The 20,448-nt window shown below is 47.9% G+C and overlaps 1 protein-coding gene and 1 long non-coding RNA gene across 2 annotated transcripts in view; one reads left to right on the forward strand and one right to left on the reverse strand.

Annotated features, from left to right (window-relative positions):
• Nucleotides 1–8,206, forward strand: part of Kcnk13 (potassium two pore domain channel subfamily K member 13) — an 85,452-nt gene extending 77,246 nt beyond the window's left edge. Inside the window, exon 2 of the mRNA XM_021723723.3 lies at nucleotides 7,181–8,206. Within this exon, the coding sequence (XP_021579398.2) occupies nucleotides 7,181–8,064 (884 nt within the window). The 3' untranslated portion in view covers nucleotides 8,065–8,206. The remainder of the gene's footprint in view (nucleotides 1–7,180) is intronic.
• Nucleotides 1,076–16,755, reverse strand: LOC144377917 (uncharacterized). Its single transcript, XR_013439212.1, has 2 exons — nucleotides 16,618–16,755; nucleotides 1,076–1,576 (listed from the first exon to the last, which is right to left on the reverse strand). It is a non-coding gene; the product is annotated as an uncharacterized LOC144377917 (long non-coding RNA).
• Between the last annotated feature and the right edge of the window lie 3,693 nt (nucleotides 16,756–20,448).

Below are 20,448 nucleotides of genomic sequence, written 5' to 3' on the forward strand. Positions count from 1 at the left end.
TCTGAGGGTGAGACCGAAATCCCAGTTTACAGGTTCCTGAGGGAGTGTTTAGGTACACCACGGTTCACACCTCTGTCAGTGTGATCTCCACCGTTCCCACCTCTGTCCTGTATTGATCTCCACAGCTCACACCCCTGTCCTCTATGATCTACACAGTTCACACCTCTGTCCTGGGTGATCTCCACAGCTCACACCCCTGTCCTCTATGATCTACATAGTTCACACCCCATCCTGCATGGTCTTCACAGTTCACACCCCCGTCCTCCATGGTCTCTACAGCTCACACCTCCTTCCTATGTGGTCTCCACAGCTCACATCTCTGTCCTGCGTGGTTTCCACAGCTCACACCTCTGTCCTGCATGGTCTCCACAGTTCACACCTTTGTCCCGCATGGTCTCCACAGTTCATACCTCTGTCCCGCATGGTCTTCACAGTTCACACCTCTGTCCTGCATGGTCTCCACAGTTCACACCTCTGTCCCGCATGGTCTCCACAGTTCACACCTCTGTCCTGCATGGTCTTCACAGTTCACACCTCTGTCCTGCATGGTCTCCACAGTTCACACCCCCTTCCTATGTGGTCTCCACAGCTCACACCCCCTTCCTATGTGGTCTCCACAGCTCACACCCCCATCCCGTGTGTCTCCACAGCTCACACCCCCATCCCGTGTGTCTCCACAGCTCACACCCCTGTCCCGTGTGATCACTATTTCCTCTGATCTTACCACCCCTCATTGATTTTTATGCTACAAGTAGAGGGGTAACCTCCCCTCCTCCCTGGAGCTTGACAGCAGTTCTCCATCTTTCATGTCATCTGCAAGTGACTCAGGGAAGGCGTTGGCCTGGTTTTACCTTGTGCAGGTTTCATTCTTGTGTGTCCTTTCCTGGCTCGGGTTCCCTGGAGGGCAGCACCAACTCTCCCCACACCATGCACGGTCTAAAACCTAGAGACACGGAGACCCTGACACCTTCAACTGCCCCAGCAACACTCCCCCAGCCCACACCCCCCACACCCCGGCACTCCCAACACAGAAGGTGACGATTTCCCAGAGGAAGTCAGTTCCAGCTGCAAACACTTGACCTTTCATATTAAACCTTTAATGGGCCTTTAGGAGGCTCACAGAACTTTAGCCGCAGACGGCACTGTGTGTCCAGAGCCCTCGGGACTGGAGAAGGTGTTCAGTAGAGAGAAGCGGAGTCAGAGGGTGTCCTCGGGATAGCTCGGCTGGGGGGCGGGGGCCTCCTCATGAAGTATTTGCCGGGTGAAGGAATAACCGATGGCTATCAGAGCATCAGAGCAGTTGAGATGTCTTGGGCAGCCGGGAAGAGCCAGTCCTAGGAAGAGGTGGCGGAAACACGAAGGGGCCACGTCATGCCCTGGAACGTGGCGTGTGGAGATGGGCCGCTGCAGGGAAGGTGCACTTTGAGGCTTCGGGATGTGACGTGTGGACCATTTCCACGACTGCTTCCCCGAGTCACTCCCTGTCTCTGGTGTCACAGTTTCATCATTAAAAGTCAAGACGTGGAGGTGTCCCCATGCAGAATCAGCCACGTGTCTGATTACGGGGGATGGGTTCCTAAGAACAAAAAACCAGAAGAGGATGCAGATAGTTCTAAGGACGTTCTGCCAAATCACTCGCAGACAGTGTGGGCCTCTTTCTGTGTCCCCAAGAAGCACTTGAGAGTTGACGATACACACGGGGCACGTTCATAACACACAGGTGTTCTCCCCCCCGCCCCGCCCGCCAGTTGTCTCTAGAAAAAAACCTCTGAGCCAAGTCTACACAAGTCTACAGTCTGCATTTACCCAACAAATCAATTGCATTAAAATAGGAAGGGAATTCAGTGAGTCAGCAGAGACACTCAGTGAGGCCTTGTGAGGGTCCTGATCCGTCCCAGTGATCTGCACAGAGACATTTTAGCATGGGCCGGGCATTATTAGAAGTGAAGGATTTAGCGTTGGTTTTATTGGGAGTGTCGCTGTGGTGATGTTGGGAAATAAGGTCCCAGGAAGTCACAGATGCATCTTTATTAATGGACGAAGTGGCCTGCTGTTTGGGATTCATTTTAAAATACCATAGCAAATAAAGGAGTGGGCTGGGATAGGGGAGCTGGGTGTCCCCCAGAGGCCTAAATGCATCATTGGGAGGGGTGGAGACTTTAGCAGGTGAGGCCCAGAGGGAGGAAGTTAGCTCACTGGGGGGATTCCCCCAAAGGGGGTTATAGGATCTTGGCCCCTTAGTCTTTCCTGGCCATCATGAGTTGAGCAGCTTCTACCACCAAGCACTCTCATCATGACAGGACCCCCCAAAACAGACCCACTGTCCATGATCTGAAACCAGGAGCCAAAATAAACCTTTCCTCCTTATAAATTATTTTTCTCAGGCATTTTGTGATAGAAAGCTGACTAACACAATTGGCAATATGTTGATAATGGCCAAGCCTGAGGATTGAAGGCACATTTAACTATTCTCCCTAACTTTGTATGTTTGAAAAATATCATAATACAAAGCTTTTAAACTTTTCACCTTGATTAACTTTGGAAAAAGACTGTCTAGTTAACAGCATATACATTTAAGACTAGAAGACTGCAGGCCTGTTCTCTTCATGGTCTCAGTGAGGGGTTCCACAGAGGTTGACTGCCACCTTGGCAGTGCCCAGTAGCTTCCTTCCTAGCCCCAAGGACAAGGGGGAGCCTGGATTGGTCCGAAGCTGCCCTGGAGGCTGTGGTCACATGAACACAGGTCTGAAGTAGGTTCAGGGAACTTCAGGGCCTCCAGACAAAACTCATGCATCCATCCCTGGGCCTCGATCGGCTCAGCTGCTCCCAGACTCAGTGACTCAGGCATGAAGGGAATAGATCACTCATTGCTAGTGCCACCTGGGGCAATCAGTTCCATTTGTGAGTCTGTGAAATAAAGGAAGGCACGAGTGGTGTGGGGTGTGACGGGTTTATAAACAGGTCTCATTATGTCATTTGTTGGAAGAAACACACATACATCCAGAAGCTTGTGTTTTAGTAAGTGAAAATCATAGGTTTTCAGCTTCTGATGCCAGCTAATCCCTCCTGGTTTGGATACCAGATTTGGCAGCCCTTATGGTCTGATATCTATATAGAGGGTGAAACTGTAGATGCTTGGTTAATTTCCTTCCTTCAATGCTGCTTCTGCTTCTGGCCTGTATGCCTGACAGTGGCCTGCACTCAATTAGCATAGTCAGGTGGATAAGCCCAGGCCTGGCAGACAAGACCATCTTGGTTTTCATTCTGGCTCTGTGCCTTTAGGCAAGTTCCTTACCTTCTACAATCTTTTTTTTTTTCCTGTCAAAATGTGTGTTAATCTAGTTTTCATTACTGTAACTAAATACTCAAGACCAGGTACCCTTATAAAGAAAAGAGGTTTATCTTGGCTCTCGATTCTGGAGGTCCAAGGTTGAGATCCTCATGTGGTTTAAGGCCTTCCTGCCGGGGAGTCCTAAGTCAGCTGAGGGCATCGTGTGGTAAGAAACAGGAAGCATGTGTGTGAGTCTCTGCTGAGCACACACAATCTCTCTCTCCCCCTCCTTCCATCAAGGGGCTCCACCCTGATGACCTTATCTAATCCCAGTCACCTCCAAGGCCCCAAGTCTAAACAGCACAGTTAGATTAAACCTCACCCAACAGCACTTGGGGACACACCTGCACTCCATGTGCCAACCGCAGCACCCAGCATGGGGGAGAGGGGTGAGAGAGGCTGAGGGAGACCTTCAGTAATGATGCCTGTGTCCTTGGCCTCCACTGGGAAGGACCCTCAGGGCTATTCACAGTCCAGGACGTCTCGAGGCTCAGGGTGAACGGACTCAGAAAAGGGAGGCTTTCTGCAGAAAGCCCGCATCAGTACGGTGCCCGCCTTCAAGCTCGGAGAGTGGTAGAAGCCACAGAAACAGCTTCTCCATCGCTGCCACCAACTCGCCCCTTGGGCCATTGGGGTTCTTTTTGCAGGAGAGAGAGAGATGGCCGTTGTCAGACGCAGTGGGTAACTAAAGTCACGACTCCCCCTTCTTCCACAAGAGGGAGGGCTGTCAAAGCAAGTAAACAAGACAGAGCTAGATCTTTTGGGTCCTCAGAACGTGTCCTACACCGCAAGAAGGCTCCTCGGCTGACGTCAGCGAAGCACCCGTGCGCACCCACGTGACGCTGCCCTGGGGACCCTGGGGGACGAGGCCCTTGACCCTCTGTGGCTCATGTGTAGAGTTCATCTGTGCCAGCTCCGTCCGATGCTGGGCTCTCTGATGACCTTGTTCGGGTCACCTTAGGGGGAGGCTGATTTGGTCGACTTCTGTGACAAAACACCATCGACTGGGGGCTTAGCGCTCTAGAGGCAGGGAAGCCTGAGATCAAGCGCCACCTCCCTGGGAAGCACCTTGCTGAGTCCTCCCTCGGTGGCAGCAGAAGAGAGCTCCAGGTCCCCTTTAACGAGGGCCCTGGTCATGTCCATGAAGGTCCACCTCCTTCTAATTCATCACGTGGGGGGAGGAGCCTAGCACAGGAATTCGGGGAGACCCATTCAGACGACAGCAGAGGCCCAAACAAGTGGCGCAGGGCCTCACGCTCAACAGGAGCTCAGTAGAGGATGGCTGTCACCTGTGGCTGGGAGCTAAGTCACAACAACTCTCCTGGCTCTGCTTCCCAGGGCCAGAGAGACTGAGTCCTCCCTCAGACAGGAGCGGGGTGCAGAGCAAGTCCCCGTGGTGCTAAGGTGCCCCTGCGCCCCGCTTACTGCTCCTAAATCTCCCCCGATTCCATTCACTTTATCCAGCCTCTGGATTTATTAAAACGGCCTGGATGAGGGCGTTCCCCTTTTCTGCCCTGGTCTGCTGTTCTCAGGGACTTAGAGCAGCAGCCCTCTCTGGTCTTCCAGCTTTGAAGCAAGGGGCTCCTGTCTTCTTTCGTTTCTTCATCTTCCAAGCTGGGTGAGAGGGCTCAGCAAGTTGGGGATTTTCTGGCTGCAGAAATTCACTGAGCCAGTGGAAGTGACTCCAAGTTCCTCAGAAAATCAGGAACTAATGACTGGACGCCATGGTTGACTCCTCGGGGCTCTTTTGAATTGGGTGGAAAGAGACACGGCTCTCAGCTCAGCCATGAGACTCCAGACCCTGGAGCCGTTAGACTCAGCTCTCCATGACTTCACTGCAACTTGAGCCTGGGGATGAGAATCAAAGATTCTAACAAGAGAAAAGGGAGCAAACCCAATAGACATCTCTTTTTTTGGGGGGGGGTTTACCAGGGATTAAACTCAGGGGCACTTGACCCCTGAGCCACACCCCCAGCCCTTTTTTGTATTTTATTTAGAGACAGGGTCTCACTGAGTTGCTTAGCGCCTCGCCATTGCTGAGGCTGGCTTTGAACTCGCGATCCTCCTGTCTCAGCCTCCTGAGCCGCTGGGACATCTTTACACAGAGGACACCTAGCAAGCAAGGGCCCTACACTGACAAGAGTTGCTGAAGGGCCTTTGATTTTGAAAACCACATTTTCCAAAGAAGAGACGATGGTCTGATTTTTTTTCCCCTACCATTAAGGGTCCTAACTGACCCTCAGTGGGTTGTTTCCTGGCCCTCGGTCCTCCGCGTCATCCCATCCAGCTGAGAAGCTGAGCTCAGCACGTCTTTCTCTTCTCTTGGTCACATGCTGTTCATTTCATAGCCAAATGCAGCTCCTCAGATGCTGAGAAGAGACCATTGAATTCAGCTAGAAACAAAACGGCCAAACAGTGCACACATCTGGGCGTTGGACTCGGAGTCCAGGAGGTCACGTCCCAGAAGCCCACACGTTTCAAGATCCACTCTGGCCACTCCCCGGGGCGCACTGCAGGCAGCCACAGTGGAGCCGTAGTGACAAGGAAACAGACGGTAGGGGGCGGTTATCAGGAAAGAGGACAGTGGGTGAGTCCTTGGGGTCCCAACATGGGCTCAAGGAACTGAACTTGAAAGTGAAGTAAAAACAAATGGAAAGAAGGAGGCTTCACTCCACTGAGAACCTGAGCCCCGGAGCATGCTCAGTACTCAGCTTTTATGGTGCTTTTACTCAGGGTGGCTCTGATGTCAGTCCTCCCCGCAAAGCAGCCTTCTCCGTGGTGAATTGCGTCGCTGGTGGGAAGGAGCCCATGTCCCTCCAGTAAGGTGGGCTGGCCCTCGCTGCCACAAGTGGAAGGGCTGCTTGTCACCGCCGTCTCTCCGATTCTGTTGTTCCTAACGATGCTCACTGTCCCACTCGATGCCTATTCTTAGCGGCACACCTGTGTGCCCAGGTAGCAAAGTCAAGAAGGTGGAACTAGCGCAGCGAGAGGCAAAGGCAAGAGGGAGATTGTGTATTTCATCCAACTATCAACCCGGTGCCTCTCTTGGCACCGCAAGAGCATAAGGTGTGAGTCAAAGGGCTTTGTTTAAAAGATGGGAAAATCTGGAGCGAATTTCTCATTTCTGCCTTTGCCGGCGCCTGCTGTTTCTCTGTGGGAACCATCCCCTGCGCTCACACGTGCCCTCTCCTGTCTGCCTAACTGCCTGTGTAATCTTTCCAGAACCCCAAGCCGGAGATGGGACGTCCTCATAGCAGCTCCACAGAGCCCTGTGGTCCTCCAGCACAAGACCCACCACATGGTGTACACTCACTGAACCAGTTAGTGCTCCAGGGGCACAGGGGCCAGATCTGTCTTGCCCACAGTTCCGTCTCCAGCTCTGCAAGTGTTTGTAGAACAAATGACTTCAGATGAGTCTCTATAAGCCTTTTCTGTGTGTGAATATTTGCTTATCTCTAGGGACAAGGCCTGATGGGTGTGGATGTTCAGGTTCCTACTGTATAAGGCCATCTAACAAGTGGGGGAGAGGAGGCTGGAGTCCAGCCCACAGTGTCATCACCAAGCCATTTCTTGCTGGCTGTATCCACCCTGAGCCAGAGGTGCCTTCTTGTGCTCGCCCAGTTGCCCCACCTGGATGTTCAGCAGCCCAGCTCCGTGCTCGGAACCAAGCTCAGCCTCTTCCAAAGGAGGCCCAGCACTCTCCTGCTGGTTCCTAGAAAGGCTAGGAGGCTGCGGTTTGTTCAGAGGGTTCCTTTAGGTCCTCTGCCAGCCAGCCAAGCCAAGACCCTGACCCCGTTTTCAGGCAAGACCCCTCTCACCCTTCTCTCCTCTGATTTTTGTGTCCTTCAGGGTTTGGGATGACCACTCCAGCGACCGTGGGAGGAAAGATCTTTCTGATCTTCTACGGCCTCATCGGCTGCGCCAGCACCATCCTGTTCTTCAACCTCTTCCTGGAGAGGCTGATCACGGTCATCGCCTACATCATGCGGTCGTGCCACCAGCGGCAGCTGCGCAGGCGCGGGGCGCTGCCCGCGGGCAGCCTCAAGGCGGCGGGCCGGGGCGCGGACAGCCTGGCCGGCTGGAAGCCCTCGGTGTACTACGTGATGCTCATCCTGTGCTCGGCCTCGGTGCTCGTGTCCTGCGGGGCGTCGGCCGTGTACGCGCCCATGGAGGGCTGGAGCTACTTCGACTCGCTCTACTTCTGCTTCGTGGCCTTCAGCACCATCGGCTTCGGGGACCTGGTCAGCAGCCAGGGCGCGCAGTACGAGAGCCAGGGCCTCTACCGCCTGGCCAACTTCGTCTTCATCCTCACGGGCGTGTGCTGCATCTACTCGCTCTTCAACGTCATCTCCATCCTCATCAAGCAGACGGTGAACTGGATCCTGAGGAAGGTGGACGGCCGCTGCGTCCAGCCGTGCCACCGCAGACTGGCGCGGTCGCGCAGGAACGCGGTCACGCCGGGCAACGTCCGCCACCCGCCGGGCGACATCTCCACCGAGACGGACGGCGTGGCCGACAGCGACACGGACGGCCGGCGGCTCTCGGGGGAGATGATCTCCATGAAGGACTCCAGCAAGGTGTCGCTGGCCATCCTGCAGAAGCAGCTGTCCGAGATGGCCAACGGCGGCCCGCACCAGGCCGGCGCGCCGAACCAGGAGGACGAGTTCTCGGGCGGGGTGGGCGCCTTCGCCATCATGAACAACAGGTTGGCAGAGACCAGCGGGGACAGGTAGAGGACCCGGCGCTGCCGGGCGCGAGGCAGGAGACGCTGGCCCTCCACGGCCACCCCGGGGCCCCTTGCCATCCGGTCCCCCAGGCCCAGCTTTGGAAATCTGACCTTGGCCCCAACCAAGAACCACCGTCCAGGGCTGGGGGGACTGGAAGCCCCATGCCTGACTCTTTACCTTTACCCATCCTGCCTAAATCCAGTCTTTTCTCAATGAATCACAGAAGCCACTGTATTGTCACTTCTCTTTCTCCCAAGTTTTAACTGCCCAAGGGAAATAGGTTGACTTTGAGCCTGATGCTCCCTGCAAACCCCCCCCCCCACTGTTTTCATTTAGAAATGAAAACCTGCAAGACTCTAGTTCTTTCCCTAGAACACTGAAAGGAGACGTTCTCTGCCTCACCTAGCCCCTTCAAGAAAAGGGAAAGAATGTTCCAGAACGTGCCAGGACTAGGGTGGTTTGGGGTTTGGTTTTTTTGTTTTTGGGGGAATTTGAGGCAGGGCATCCTTCCAAGCAGATTTATCAGTGGTTCCGTAAATAGGGAGAATAACTAGTCTCCTCTTTCTGCACACTTCTTAGGGTTTTGTTTTGTTTTGTTTTCTGCTTGTTTTCCTTTTCTGCCTAAGACTAGAATGTTTGGCGGAAGTGTCTTTGAGACCTCGGTGTGATAAGAAAACTGAATTTGGTTTCAGGTGTTTAAACTGCCTCAAGATGGAGGGGGGCAAGAGAGAAAGTCACTTTTGTAACTGAAGAACACACTTTAACCTTTTCTCTTTGAATGGTCACTTAGATAATTTCATTTTTACCAGGGCTTGGGGGCCCACTGCAGAGATAATGACTGACTATTTATTAGAACTGAAAATTTAATAAATTCTCATTTTATTAACTAAGATTCCATGGGTCCTCATTGTGGATAGCAGAGGGGACGTGCTTAATTAAATAGACATTTGTTGCCCTCAGGGGAAAAAGGGAACAGGAAATGGGCCTTAGGGATATGATCATCTTCTTAGAGAGTCAAGGCCCAATAATGAAATTTGGCTTTTCTTGTCTAATCTGTTGCAGTTCGACCTTCTGAGACTGTAGCAGGTCTAGTTGTATTTATCCTTCCACGCAGTTAAAACATCCTTACTAAGGGCTGGGGCTGGGGCTCAGTGGTAGAGTGCTTGCCTAGCATGTGTGAGACACTGGGTTCGATTCTCAGCACCACATACAAATAAATGAACAAAATAAAGGTTCATCAGCATCTAAAAAAAATAATTAAAAAAAAACAATCCATAATAGGACCGAGACTTTTGACCTTCCTAGATGCAGCAGAAAACACTTCAGGAGATGCCAGTCGATAGCTGTTGCTTTTACAAGATAAGAGCAGCTACCCGCTGTGCTTTGAGAATCGATCTGGAGAGATGGGCTGGTAAGGGATACCAGACTGGAAACCAAAGCCTGGTGAAACGGGAAGGTTGAGCAGAGCCCAAGTGAGCTTGGAGGACCCTTGGCAGCCATCTCCTCCAACCTGCTTGTTTTCAACCCAAGGAAACAGGGGCATAAGGGACTGCTCCCTGACTGTGGTCATAGGGTGGTGGTGTACAGGTGGGGAAGGAACCCAGGCCACCTAGGTTCTTGGCCACTCCGCACAGCCCCCCATCCTCCCTCCCACTCCCTCTGTAGGCCGAGTTGCTTTTTCTACCAGTTTGCAAAACCAGCTATTTTCTTTACAATAGCAGAAGTCTGGTAAGTGGCAACATTGGCTTTGAACTTGGGGTTATGTGGCTACAGAGCAGAGATTTTAAATCATCACCTGCTTCCCTCTTAAAGGGGAACTTCCCAGAGCCGCTGCAGCTGCAGAACCCTCATCAGGAATCTCTGAGCACAGACCAAGCTGTGCCTAGGCTCTGCACTGACAGCAGCTGGGGCCTGACCCATAGGGGTTTCTGGGTCTCTGTGTTCCTGGTCCAGGGATGGCATGAAGCATCTCAGTGTGAGTCACCAGCAACCTTGGCCCTGTGCCAGGAAGCCAAGGCACAGCAGTGTAAACGAGGTTACTCTGACAGGGTCAGCTTCACAAAGGATTTTACAGAGGTATTACATCAAAGCACATAGACTTTTATAAGTAGGATCCAAAACTGGCATACACTTTTATGCTAAAATTTTTAAACTGAGTTTATATTTCCCGAAAACTTTCCTAGGGTCTCAGAAAGCAAGTCTGTTCTCCTCTTCTGAGTCAGGGGTCCCTGGAGGACACATCTGAAAATCAGTGTAGGAAGAAAAGTGCAGTGTCTTATGATGGGTGGATGGATGGATGGATGGATGGATGGATGGATGGATAGATGGGTGGGTGGGTGGATGGAAAAATGAGATGAACTTACAAAAAAAATTGCAAAACTAAGAATCCTTCTTTAGTGAAGTCTCTCTATAGTTACTCTTGGGCATGGACTGGTCAAGAAGGACATTTCTAGATAGTAACAGTCAAAGCTGCAGTTCAAAACCTGGAACCCACCAGTCCCCTAATATTGCTCCAGGCGCACACCTGGGTGTGGAAGAAAGCAGGTGTTGTGCACACGTGTGCATCTTCCTGGGCAATGAGAGTCCTGACGTCTTGTACAGAAGGAACATCTGCTGCTGTTTTCTCCTGTCCACTCAGTGTGCTCCCAGCCCTCCTCACCGGTTCTCTTTTCTGTCCCCTGATCTGTCACCCTCTGGCCTCTCCATGGGAGGCAGCTTCCTGGCCAAGAGGAAAGTGACTTCACAGAGGGTTTCGTGGTGTGTCCAGGCTCCTGTGCGTTGGAGCCCAGAGTCTCCCCATTGACCTGCCCTCTGGGAGGTGCTCAGCCTGCACACGTGGCTGGGCTCACAGCTGGGCAGCCTCAGGAGCTCTCTGAGATGCATAAATGTGACCTGGCCTTTCGTGTTTCTCTTGTGACCATGATCCCATGCCATTTGCCCAAGTTGTGCCATGCCTGAATGCTACTGCGTCTTCTCGACATTTTCATCAAGTTTTTAATTAGTTTTGTTTTAGAAAAGGAACCTGGTCACACTAAATCAAAGACTCTTATCACTTGCCACAAATGGGAAATATAGTAACTTGAGAATTGACAAAATGAAGATCAAGCTGGGTCACTAATTCTAGCCAGATCCTGTATCCTAGCAAAGGCTCTGAACCTAGACTTTTTCTCACTTTATTAAAAACAGAGAGCAACTGGCGTGATGGCACATATTTGTGATCGTAGCTACTCTGGAGGCTGAGGCAGGAGGATCACAAGTTCAAGCCCAGCCTGGGCAAGTTGGTGAGATCCCATCTCAACGTAAATTTTTAAAAGTGCTGGGATAGGGTTCAGTGGTAGAGCATCCCTGGGCTCAATCTCACTGTGTAACACACACCCACAACACCCCTCTCCACATCCAGAGAGATTAGAAGGTGTAAGGCAGGTTATAAAGACACACAGTACTAGAGAATTTCTCTATAATATAACCAAAAGGACTGGAAGAGAATCGAAAAAGGGAATCACTTTCTCATCATGTGATTTGATGTTAATTCATTCTACACCTGAACATTGTTCCACATTCCATCCAAATCACTGGCATACATCCCACATTTGGGGCAACAGAATACATACAGTTCAGTACAGCACAGCTGCTGAGGTCAAGTGCATCATGAAGGACAGCTCTTGGCATCCAGTGGGGAAGAGTGTCAAGCTCACTGAACCCCAGCCCCTTTCTCTGATGTGGAAAGCTAATGCTGGCTCCTCACAAGTTGTTGAGAGGATCAAATGAGGCGATCCTCAGGGAAGGCTTTGGGGACCCCCAGGACTGCACAGGAGTGGGTGCTGTTGACCTACATGCTGGGCTACAGGAATGGGGTTGGGGGGACAATGACAAAACATCCTATTTGCTTTCCTCCTGCACCTGGCACCCAGCACCTCCCTCACTGTGTGACAATAATGGTTCTTCTCGATTTCTAAATGCTATCAGTCTCAGTGGGCGTTTTGTACCAAGTCAAAACCCCAGAGTCTTTATATCTGTTCTAGAGTCCTTTCATGTTGGTATCAGCTGAGCCAATTAAAATGTTCAAAATAGGAAATGTTTAGCAATATTTTTATCTTGCTAACATTTCACAATTTTAAGACTTAGCCATTCATAATTGTAATATTTTGAACTCCATAAACCACATTGCGAAATGGGAAGACACTGATTTTCAAAGTACCCTTAATCTTTTCTGCAGTGAGAAGATAAATAATAATCTTATTCTGTGTACAAGTTAACTGGAGTGAACTAGTTGACAGTGGTTTGAGAAGGAGGCTTGAAGTTATTTGCTTTGTGCTCTAATGATCATTCTCCATTTTCCTAATTCCTTCTATGTTTGCTATCTGCAATTCTTCTGCATGGAAGAGTTTTTCCTTCTCCCCCATTGTTTTAAAATATTTAGGAACTGTCTTTAATATTTCTTGTAGGGCAAAGTTGCTGGCAACTAATTCCCTCCATGTGTGTTTGTCGGAGACTGTCCTTGTTTCTTCTCCATTTCTGAAAGACACTTTTTATGGATTCATAATTCTGTTTTGACAGGTTAAAACAAAATTTTTTCCCCAGCACTTTAATGCTGTTAAACCACTGTCTTCTGATTTATATGGCTTCTGATGAGAAATGTAATGTTCCTTTTTTCTCTAGCTGGCTCTAAGATTTTCTCTTTTGTTTTTTTGTTTCTTGCAGTTTGCACATGATGACCTGAGTGTATGTGGTGTGTGTGTGTGTGTGTGTGTGTGTGTGTGTGTGTGTGTGTGTAAAACATTCAAGTAATAATTGCCACAGCAAGATCCACTGTTGCTAAAATTAGTGATGTAAAAGTTTAAACAAATACAGGATGTTTTTAGTCTCGAAGGATTGCCACCAAAATATTTGGTAACTACAAAGAGAAAAATATTAACAGTAGAGAATTCTGACAGATGCCATGTTAACAAAGTGACCAAAGTTAACGTCACAGTAGAACATACCAGCATCCTGTGCTCTCATAAGCTGCGTGAGAAGGGCCCTGCATCTCTGTGGTATTCTTTGTCATGAGGCATAACTTCCGTCTAATTATGACAAATCATCAGATAAACCCAAATTGAGGGACCTTCAACAGAACAACTGATGAGTGCTCTTTGAGGCTCAAGATCATGTAGGATAAGACTGGCAAATTTCTATAGACTGGAAGAGACAGAGGAGACATCACATATAAATGCATTTTGAGTTAGATCCTGGAACTAAATGCGATTTGGGATCCTCAGTCGGATCCCGAAACATAAAAAGGACATTAAAAAAGGGGGGGAATGAAGTCCACTTAATTTTGTCGTGTAGCTAATAGTGTTATCCCAAGGATAGCTTCTTAGTTTTGCTGATTGCTCTGTGCTTATGTAAGATGTTAACATAAGGGCAAGTTGGGTAAAGGATATATGGGAACTCTACTATTTTTACAATGTGACTATGAGTCTAAAATTATCTCAAAGTAAAAAGTTAAAGAGAAAAGAAAAACAAGACTTTCTGAAGATTGTGCCGTCAGTCACACCTTGCCTGGGCTGTGACTTGAGCATACACCTATGTATGTGTTAGTTTCTTTCATATGTTCTAAGCAGGTTTTAGCCATTGATCTAAAGCACCACTTCTGTGAGTGTGGTCCCCAGGCCAGCAGCAGCAGCACCTGGGCACTAGTCAGAAGTGCAGATTCTCAGGCCCCATACTCAGTCTGAGAAACATGGAGGGTCAGATCCAGCAATCTGTATTTGAACAAGTCCTACAGGCCATTTTTATGTGCACTGAAGTCTGGGAACCACTGATGTAAGGCACTAACAAATCTAACTCTTGTAAATTGTGTATTTTTTCATTGCACCTTTCAACTTTGCAAATAAGGCCCTCTGTAATCATGGGTTAGGAAGGCAGATGTGACCCCCAACTTGCACCAGGGGTTCAGAGCCATTGCATGACCTATGCTGGTAATATAGGGACTGGGACAGACTCCCCTTCCAGATCTGTACCACTCTGCCATTGCTCTTCTGCTTGAGTAGGATAAGGATTAACTTTTTTTAAAAAAATGTATGCCTAGGGCTGTGGCTGGGGCTCAGTGATAGAGCGCTTGCCTGGCACGTGTGAGGCACTGGGTTCCATCTTTGGCACCACATAAAAATAAAATAAAGGTATTGTGTCCACCTACAACTAAAAAAAATACATATTAAAAAAGTGTGGGGCTGGGATTGTGGCTCAGCAGTAGAGCCCTTGCCTAGCACAGGCAGGGCCCGGGTTCGATCCTCAGCACCACATAAAAAATAAAGGCATTGTGTTGTGTTCATCTACACCTAAAAAATAAATATTAAAAAAAAAGTGTACATGGAGGCAAATGTGAAATACAAAAGCAATTAGAGCCTGCCTTCAACAAAATCCTAGTGTCATCATTAGCTCTGAGCCTCCCTTGCTGCTTTGCAAGGCCCTCCTCTCTCTGTAGCCTGCCTGCTCTCCACCCTCCTCTAATAAACCATCCTGGCCCACTCACGACTGCAGGGCTCTGGCTCCTCTGTACCCTGAGTCACATCCTGCACCACTCACACACAGTCTAGTAATGATTTCTTTGTGTCTGGCTTTTGTTGAAATGTCCATGTTTAATATCTTGTGGGGTTGCTTTTTGACTCCACAAGTCCCTTAAAAGTTATAACTGGGCTTTACCTCTCTCCTGCTGGCACATGACAGGGACCAGTAAATAGGATTGTATTTGACCTTAGAGGAAAGGAACCCAGACATAAGGTCTGAGAAGCTGTGCTTATTATTTTCCTCAATCATGATTGTACTTGAAGACAAAACTGTGTGGAGAGGGAAAAATAAAGACATTTTTCCATTGAAGAATGCACTCCTGACCATCAGCTATAAACATCGGGAAACTAGCCTGTCCCTCGTACCTCACCTACCCCTTCATTGCGGGGAAAGAAAAACCTTTTCCTCTACTCTTAGGATCACCAAAGGGGCCCTACAAATTAAACTGACAAAAGACAGGTTAGCAGGAGAAAAGGCTGTTGTATTTGATATAAAATCACTTAACAGTGTACATGGCACAGAGCCCCCATAGAGAAGAAGTGTAAACCCTGGGAAGCAGTTAAGTTTACATCCATTTTAACAGAGGGTAATAAATTGTGACAATGGGGCAAGACAAAGGAAAAGGGGTTTGGACTTCAAAGGAGATTTAACTGTGATAAGGTAAATATATGAGAAACTTGTGAAAGATAAGAGTTTGTTTATGTAGGTTCAAGTCAGTGCCATTTCACAGTGTCACCTCCTCTCCCTGATATAGGTGAGAGGATGGGGGACACATTTACAATGGGAAATTTATGCCCTGTTTTCAGACAGAAATGAGGGAGTTAAAGAGGTTTGAATGCATCTATTATTTCTCAACTGACTTTAATTCAAAATAATCCTCAGGCCTAAGTGACAGACTTGGGTTTCCCTCATTCTGAGACCCTTCACCATCAAGCTGTTGCCAGATCCCAGCACCTTGCAGAAAGCAATCTTCCTCCTGCATCTCAGAGCCATCTCTGGTCATCTCAGAGTTGTCTCTGGTCATCTCAGAGTTGTCTCTGGTCATCTCAGAGATGTTTCTGGTCATCTTCCTTCACCCAGACACCACAATACTCTGGAAACTATGGAGCAAGTAAATACTGTGCCTCCTCAGTTGGCACAGAAGCTGGTGCTGTTTGCGTTGGTGAGTTTTTAAATGTAATATGGTCGTGATCATAAAAGACCATAGTCGCACATGGTCATCCTTGGGTAGAAGATCTCGGTGTATTCTTAGGGCATTTCCTGAGTGAATTTTGTTCACTCTTCCCTGCAGGTGTCTTGGACTTTAAGTCACTGTAGAAATACCTGCCCAAGAGAGCCTCTAATCCAGTGTACACCATTTTCATCAAAAAAATACCAGGATTTTGGGGATTATAGGCACATGCCTGTAATCCTAACAGCTTGGGAGGCTGAGGCAGGAGGATTGCAAGTTCAAAGCCAACCTCAGCAACTTAGTGAGGCCCTAAGCAACTTGGTAAGACCCTGTCTCAAAATAAAAAATAAAAAGTGCTGGAGATGTGGCTGAGTGGTTAAGCACCCCTGGGTTCTGTTTTGTTTTGTGGTGCTGGGAACAGAACCCAGGGCTTCACAATGCAAGGCTACTGAGCGACATCCCCAACCCCCAACCCTCAGCCAGAGAGACAGAGATTTATTTAAACGGGTATTTTTCAGGCCCTTCCCCAGAACTTCTCAATTAGAATCTCTCCAAGTGAAGCCAAGGAACCTTCCCTTTTCATATGCACTCCACTCACAAAAAAAAAAAAAAAAAAAATCACCCCTTCTGTATGCAAACATTGAAGAACACCTGCATTATGGAATGGGGTGTGAGACAAAGGGGATCACCTCAAAAAAGATACAGGACCTGCCACGGGTTTGGTGACAAGGGTCGGTAGACACCTGAGACCTCATGCATGTAGACTGGCTGGGCTGATGACCACTGAGACGATCAAAGCCCCGTGTGGTGCTCCCCCCACCTCATGATTTCCTCCTGACCTTCTCCAGCCAGTGTGACCTTGAGCATCCCCGCTCCATCTTCTCTGTGTGCAACAGAGGAATTCATCTCTGATTTCTCACAGAGTCAGTTCGGTTAGATACTTAATAAATATCAAGGTCTGCTCTCTGTGAGCTGCTTTGAAGGCACAAAGCAAACCTCGGGCAGTCCCTGGCTTCAGAACACATTATATAACCAAGGACTGAAGCCAAGTCTCCAGAAAAGTCTCGGGTAATCAGGAAGGGCTGAGCGTCATGTGGACACAGACGATCGGGAAGGGCACATGAAGGAGCTGCCGGGACCGCAGGCCTGAGAGGAGCAGAGCTCTCAGCTGAGGGCGTGAGTGGGCAAGAAAGGCAGATTCTGTGTCTTCCATCCATCACGCAGTCTCTGGGGGCATGTGCCAGGAGCAGGAGCAGATCGGGAGTGAAAGCAGGCAGGTCTCAAGTGAAGCAAAACAGTATTCTTTTTCTTCTTCTCACAGAGGAAAAGTAGAAATAGCCATAGGTCAATCGGGCCACTTTCAAAGACTCCAGGTGACTCAATCAGGGAGACAATCTAAGCCACCTGGCTGAGTTAAATCATGGTATGGGACGTTGAGGAAAATTTCAGTGGAGAGAGCAGAGCTGCTCAGAACACGCCCCTCTCATTCTGCCATTTCCTGGTGCCCTGCTGTTAGGGTTTAGATATGAGGTGTGCCCCAAAAACTCGTGTGTGAAACAATGCAGGGCAGTTTAGCAGTTGAATGATTGGATTATGAGAATCTTGACCCATCAGTGCATTAATCCCCTGATAGGAATTAAATGGGTGGTAACTCTAGGTAGGTGAGTGGGGAGGGTGTAGAGGTGGGTCAGTGGGGGCATGCCTTTGGGGTATATATTCTGTACCTGGTGAGCAGAATCTATCTCCCCCTCCCCTTTGTGTTGTGATGTCCCGAGATACTTTCCTCCACCACAATCTCCTGCCATGATGTTCTGCTTCTCCTCAGGCCCCGAGAAATAGAGCCAGCTGTCTGTAGGCTAAGACCTCTGAAACTCTGAACCCCAAATAAATTTTTCCTCCTATTTTATGAACAATAAAATCATTCATCTCAGGGTTGGGGATGTGGCTCAAGGTAGCTCGCTCGCCTGGCATGCGTGCGGCCCGGGTTCGATCCTCAGCACCACATACCAACAAAGATGTTGTGTCCACCGAAAAAATAAGAAATAAATATTTTTAAAAATCTCTCTCTCAAAAAAAAAAAAGAGGAGGAAGTCATTCTTTGTGGCTGGCCCACCAAGAATGTTTAAATAAATAAATAAAATTGTTCATCTCAGGTGTTTTTGGTCCCAGCAGCAAAGAAAACTGACTAAAACAACAGCAAAGTCGTTATAATAAGAAATATCCCATCCAGCTTCCAACCAGGGCTTGGAAAAGAAAATGTTATGGAAGGGAGAAAGGTCAAAAGCCACCCACACTATAACCAAGTGTCTACACCCGAAAAAGATGGAAAGGACTATCATGAGAACTAGGCAAACAGGTGACAGCCAAAAAGGAAAAACGGAGGAACGCAGGATGCAAAACCTGGGTAAGTGAAGAACCCAACTCAGAAGAAAAATATGAAAAAAGAAGAAAGTTTATCATGATTGTTTCACACAATAAAATGTTATCAAAAGAGTATAAAGTAACAAGTGAAAGAAGAGATAAAACACAATGAATTTTAAAAATAGATGGAAAACTTCACAAACAGGTTGAAGACTAATAAATACACTAAAAGAACAAACTAGGCCTTCAAAGTATTTCGTGACTGACACCGAGAAAAGTGTTGAGGTGATGAGGCAGAATAAAAAGATTTTTAAGGCAAAGAAATGAAAGCAACTAAAACAATCTGACTTAAGGATCATTAAAGATCCAAAATCACAGAATTAAAATAATAGAAGATGCATTCAAGGAAAAATTATAAAATAAAAATTTCCCAAAATGAATAACAAAAAAGTGAATCTGCAAGTCAAAGAAATATAGTTAATTTGAAGCAAGGGAAGGAAGGAAGGAATCTGCAAGCTCCGTCCTGAAGGGTTAACAATGTGTCTATGGGATCAGAGTCTCAGCAGTTAATAGCTGTGTCTTCCTGGGCCCTACTTAACCTCCTATGCCTGCATTTTCCCATAGGTAAAATGTAGATATACATGGTATTTTTCTTTTTTTTATATATGGTATTTTTCATCAGCATTTCATTAAATTATTCTGAGCACAGTGCCTGGCTCATAACTGGTGCTAAGTAAATTGTTACAATAAAGGTACAGAAGTCCCAGAACACAGACAGAGTCTTCTGGAATCCATGCCTTCAGAGAGGGTGAACCCCAGGCTCCGCCCCAGCAACTCTACATGCCAGGTGATGACGGAGTCACGTCTCACAGAACCTTATAAGCTCTAAAGGATCCAAAGTGCTCTCCAGCCAGGTGTAGTGATACATACCTGTAATCCCAGCTACTCGGGAGGCGGAGGTGGGAGGATTTCAAGGTCAGCCTGGGCAATTTAGAGAGATCCTGTCTCAAAACAAAAATTGGAAAAGAGCTGGGGCCGTGACTCCATGGTAGAACATTTGCCTAGTGTTATGGTTTAGATATGAAGTGTCCCCCAAAAGCTCATGTGTGAGACAATGCAAGAGTTGTTTGGAGTTGAAATGGTTAGATTGTGAGAGTACTAACCTATTCCTCCATTGATGGAGTAGTAGGATTAATCCATTGATGTGGATTCATTGGGTGGGGAGTGACAGAGGGCATGGGTCACTGGGGATGTGCCATCGGGTTTATATTTTGTCCCTGGTGGGCAAAGCTAGCTCTCTCTGCTTCTTGTTGCCATGTCCTGAGCTGCCTTCCTCCGCCATGCCCTTCCACCATGATGTTCTGCCACTCTTCAGGCCCAGAGCGATGGTCAGCCCACCATGGACTGAGCCTCTGAAACCATGCGCCAAAATCAACCTTTCTTCCGCTAGGTTTTCTTGTCCCGTCTTTTGGTCACGGCAACAAAGAAGCTGACTATAACACACCAGCAAGCTGGAAGCCCGGGGTCAATCCCCAGGCCTGCACACCATGAAGTGCTTCCCAAGAACATTACGCGTAACCCAGTGTGACTCTGGCATGAGGGCAAGAAGCAGATTCACAACTGGGACAGACCTTGAAGAAGACAGGAGAAGCCATCTGACCTAAATCCAGCCAGCTGCTCAAAGAACCCAAACATTCCTTTTCTTAAAAGAGAGAGACACAGGGCTGGGGTTGTGGCTCAGTGGTAGAGCGCTTGCCTCCCATGTGTGAGTCACTAGGTTCAATTCTCAGCACCGTGTATAAATAAATGAATAAAATAAAGGTCCATCAACACTGAAAAATATTTAAAAAGAGAGAGAGACACAGAGGAAAGAAAAGGAATGGTGGAGAGAAGTGATTGAAAGTGAATGCTCTGAACTAAAATAATGTAAAAATTAAATACATTAGAAAAACTCGTGTTTGGGGAAAATGGGATGAAAGGAAAAATGAAAATGCTCACATGTTCATCATTTAAACCAGGGAATCAGTCGACACAAATGAGCAAGACATCTGACTTTTTAAAAAAATGTTTTTAATGAAAGAAATGCAATAATTTCAACATCTTAATTTTTTTTCAATTCCTAGCTTTATATGGCTCTTTTGAGAAATATCTCTTAATGAAGAAACATTTATCTGAAGTTTAATGATTTCTTTATTTCTTGTCAGTTATTTTTCCTTTTTAATTCAAGTCAAATTTAATTACTGTTTCAAATGTCATGTGAATTCATCGAATTTTTGCAATAGCTCTTCTTTCTATAGCCATATCTATTA

Source organism: Ictidomys tridecemlineatus, chromosome 5 (assembly GCF_052094955.1).
Source record: "Ictidomys tridecemlineatus isolate mIctTri1 chromosome 5, mIctTri1.hap1, whole genome shotgun sequence".
Classification (NCBI taxonomy): Eukaryota; Metazoa; Chordata; class Mammalia; order Rodentia; family Sciuridae; genus Ictidomys; species Ictidomys tridecemlineatus.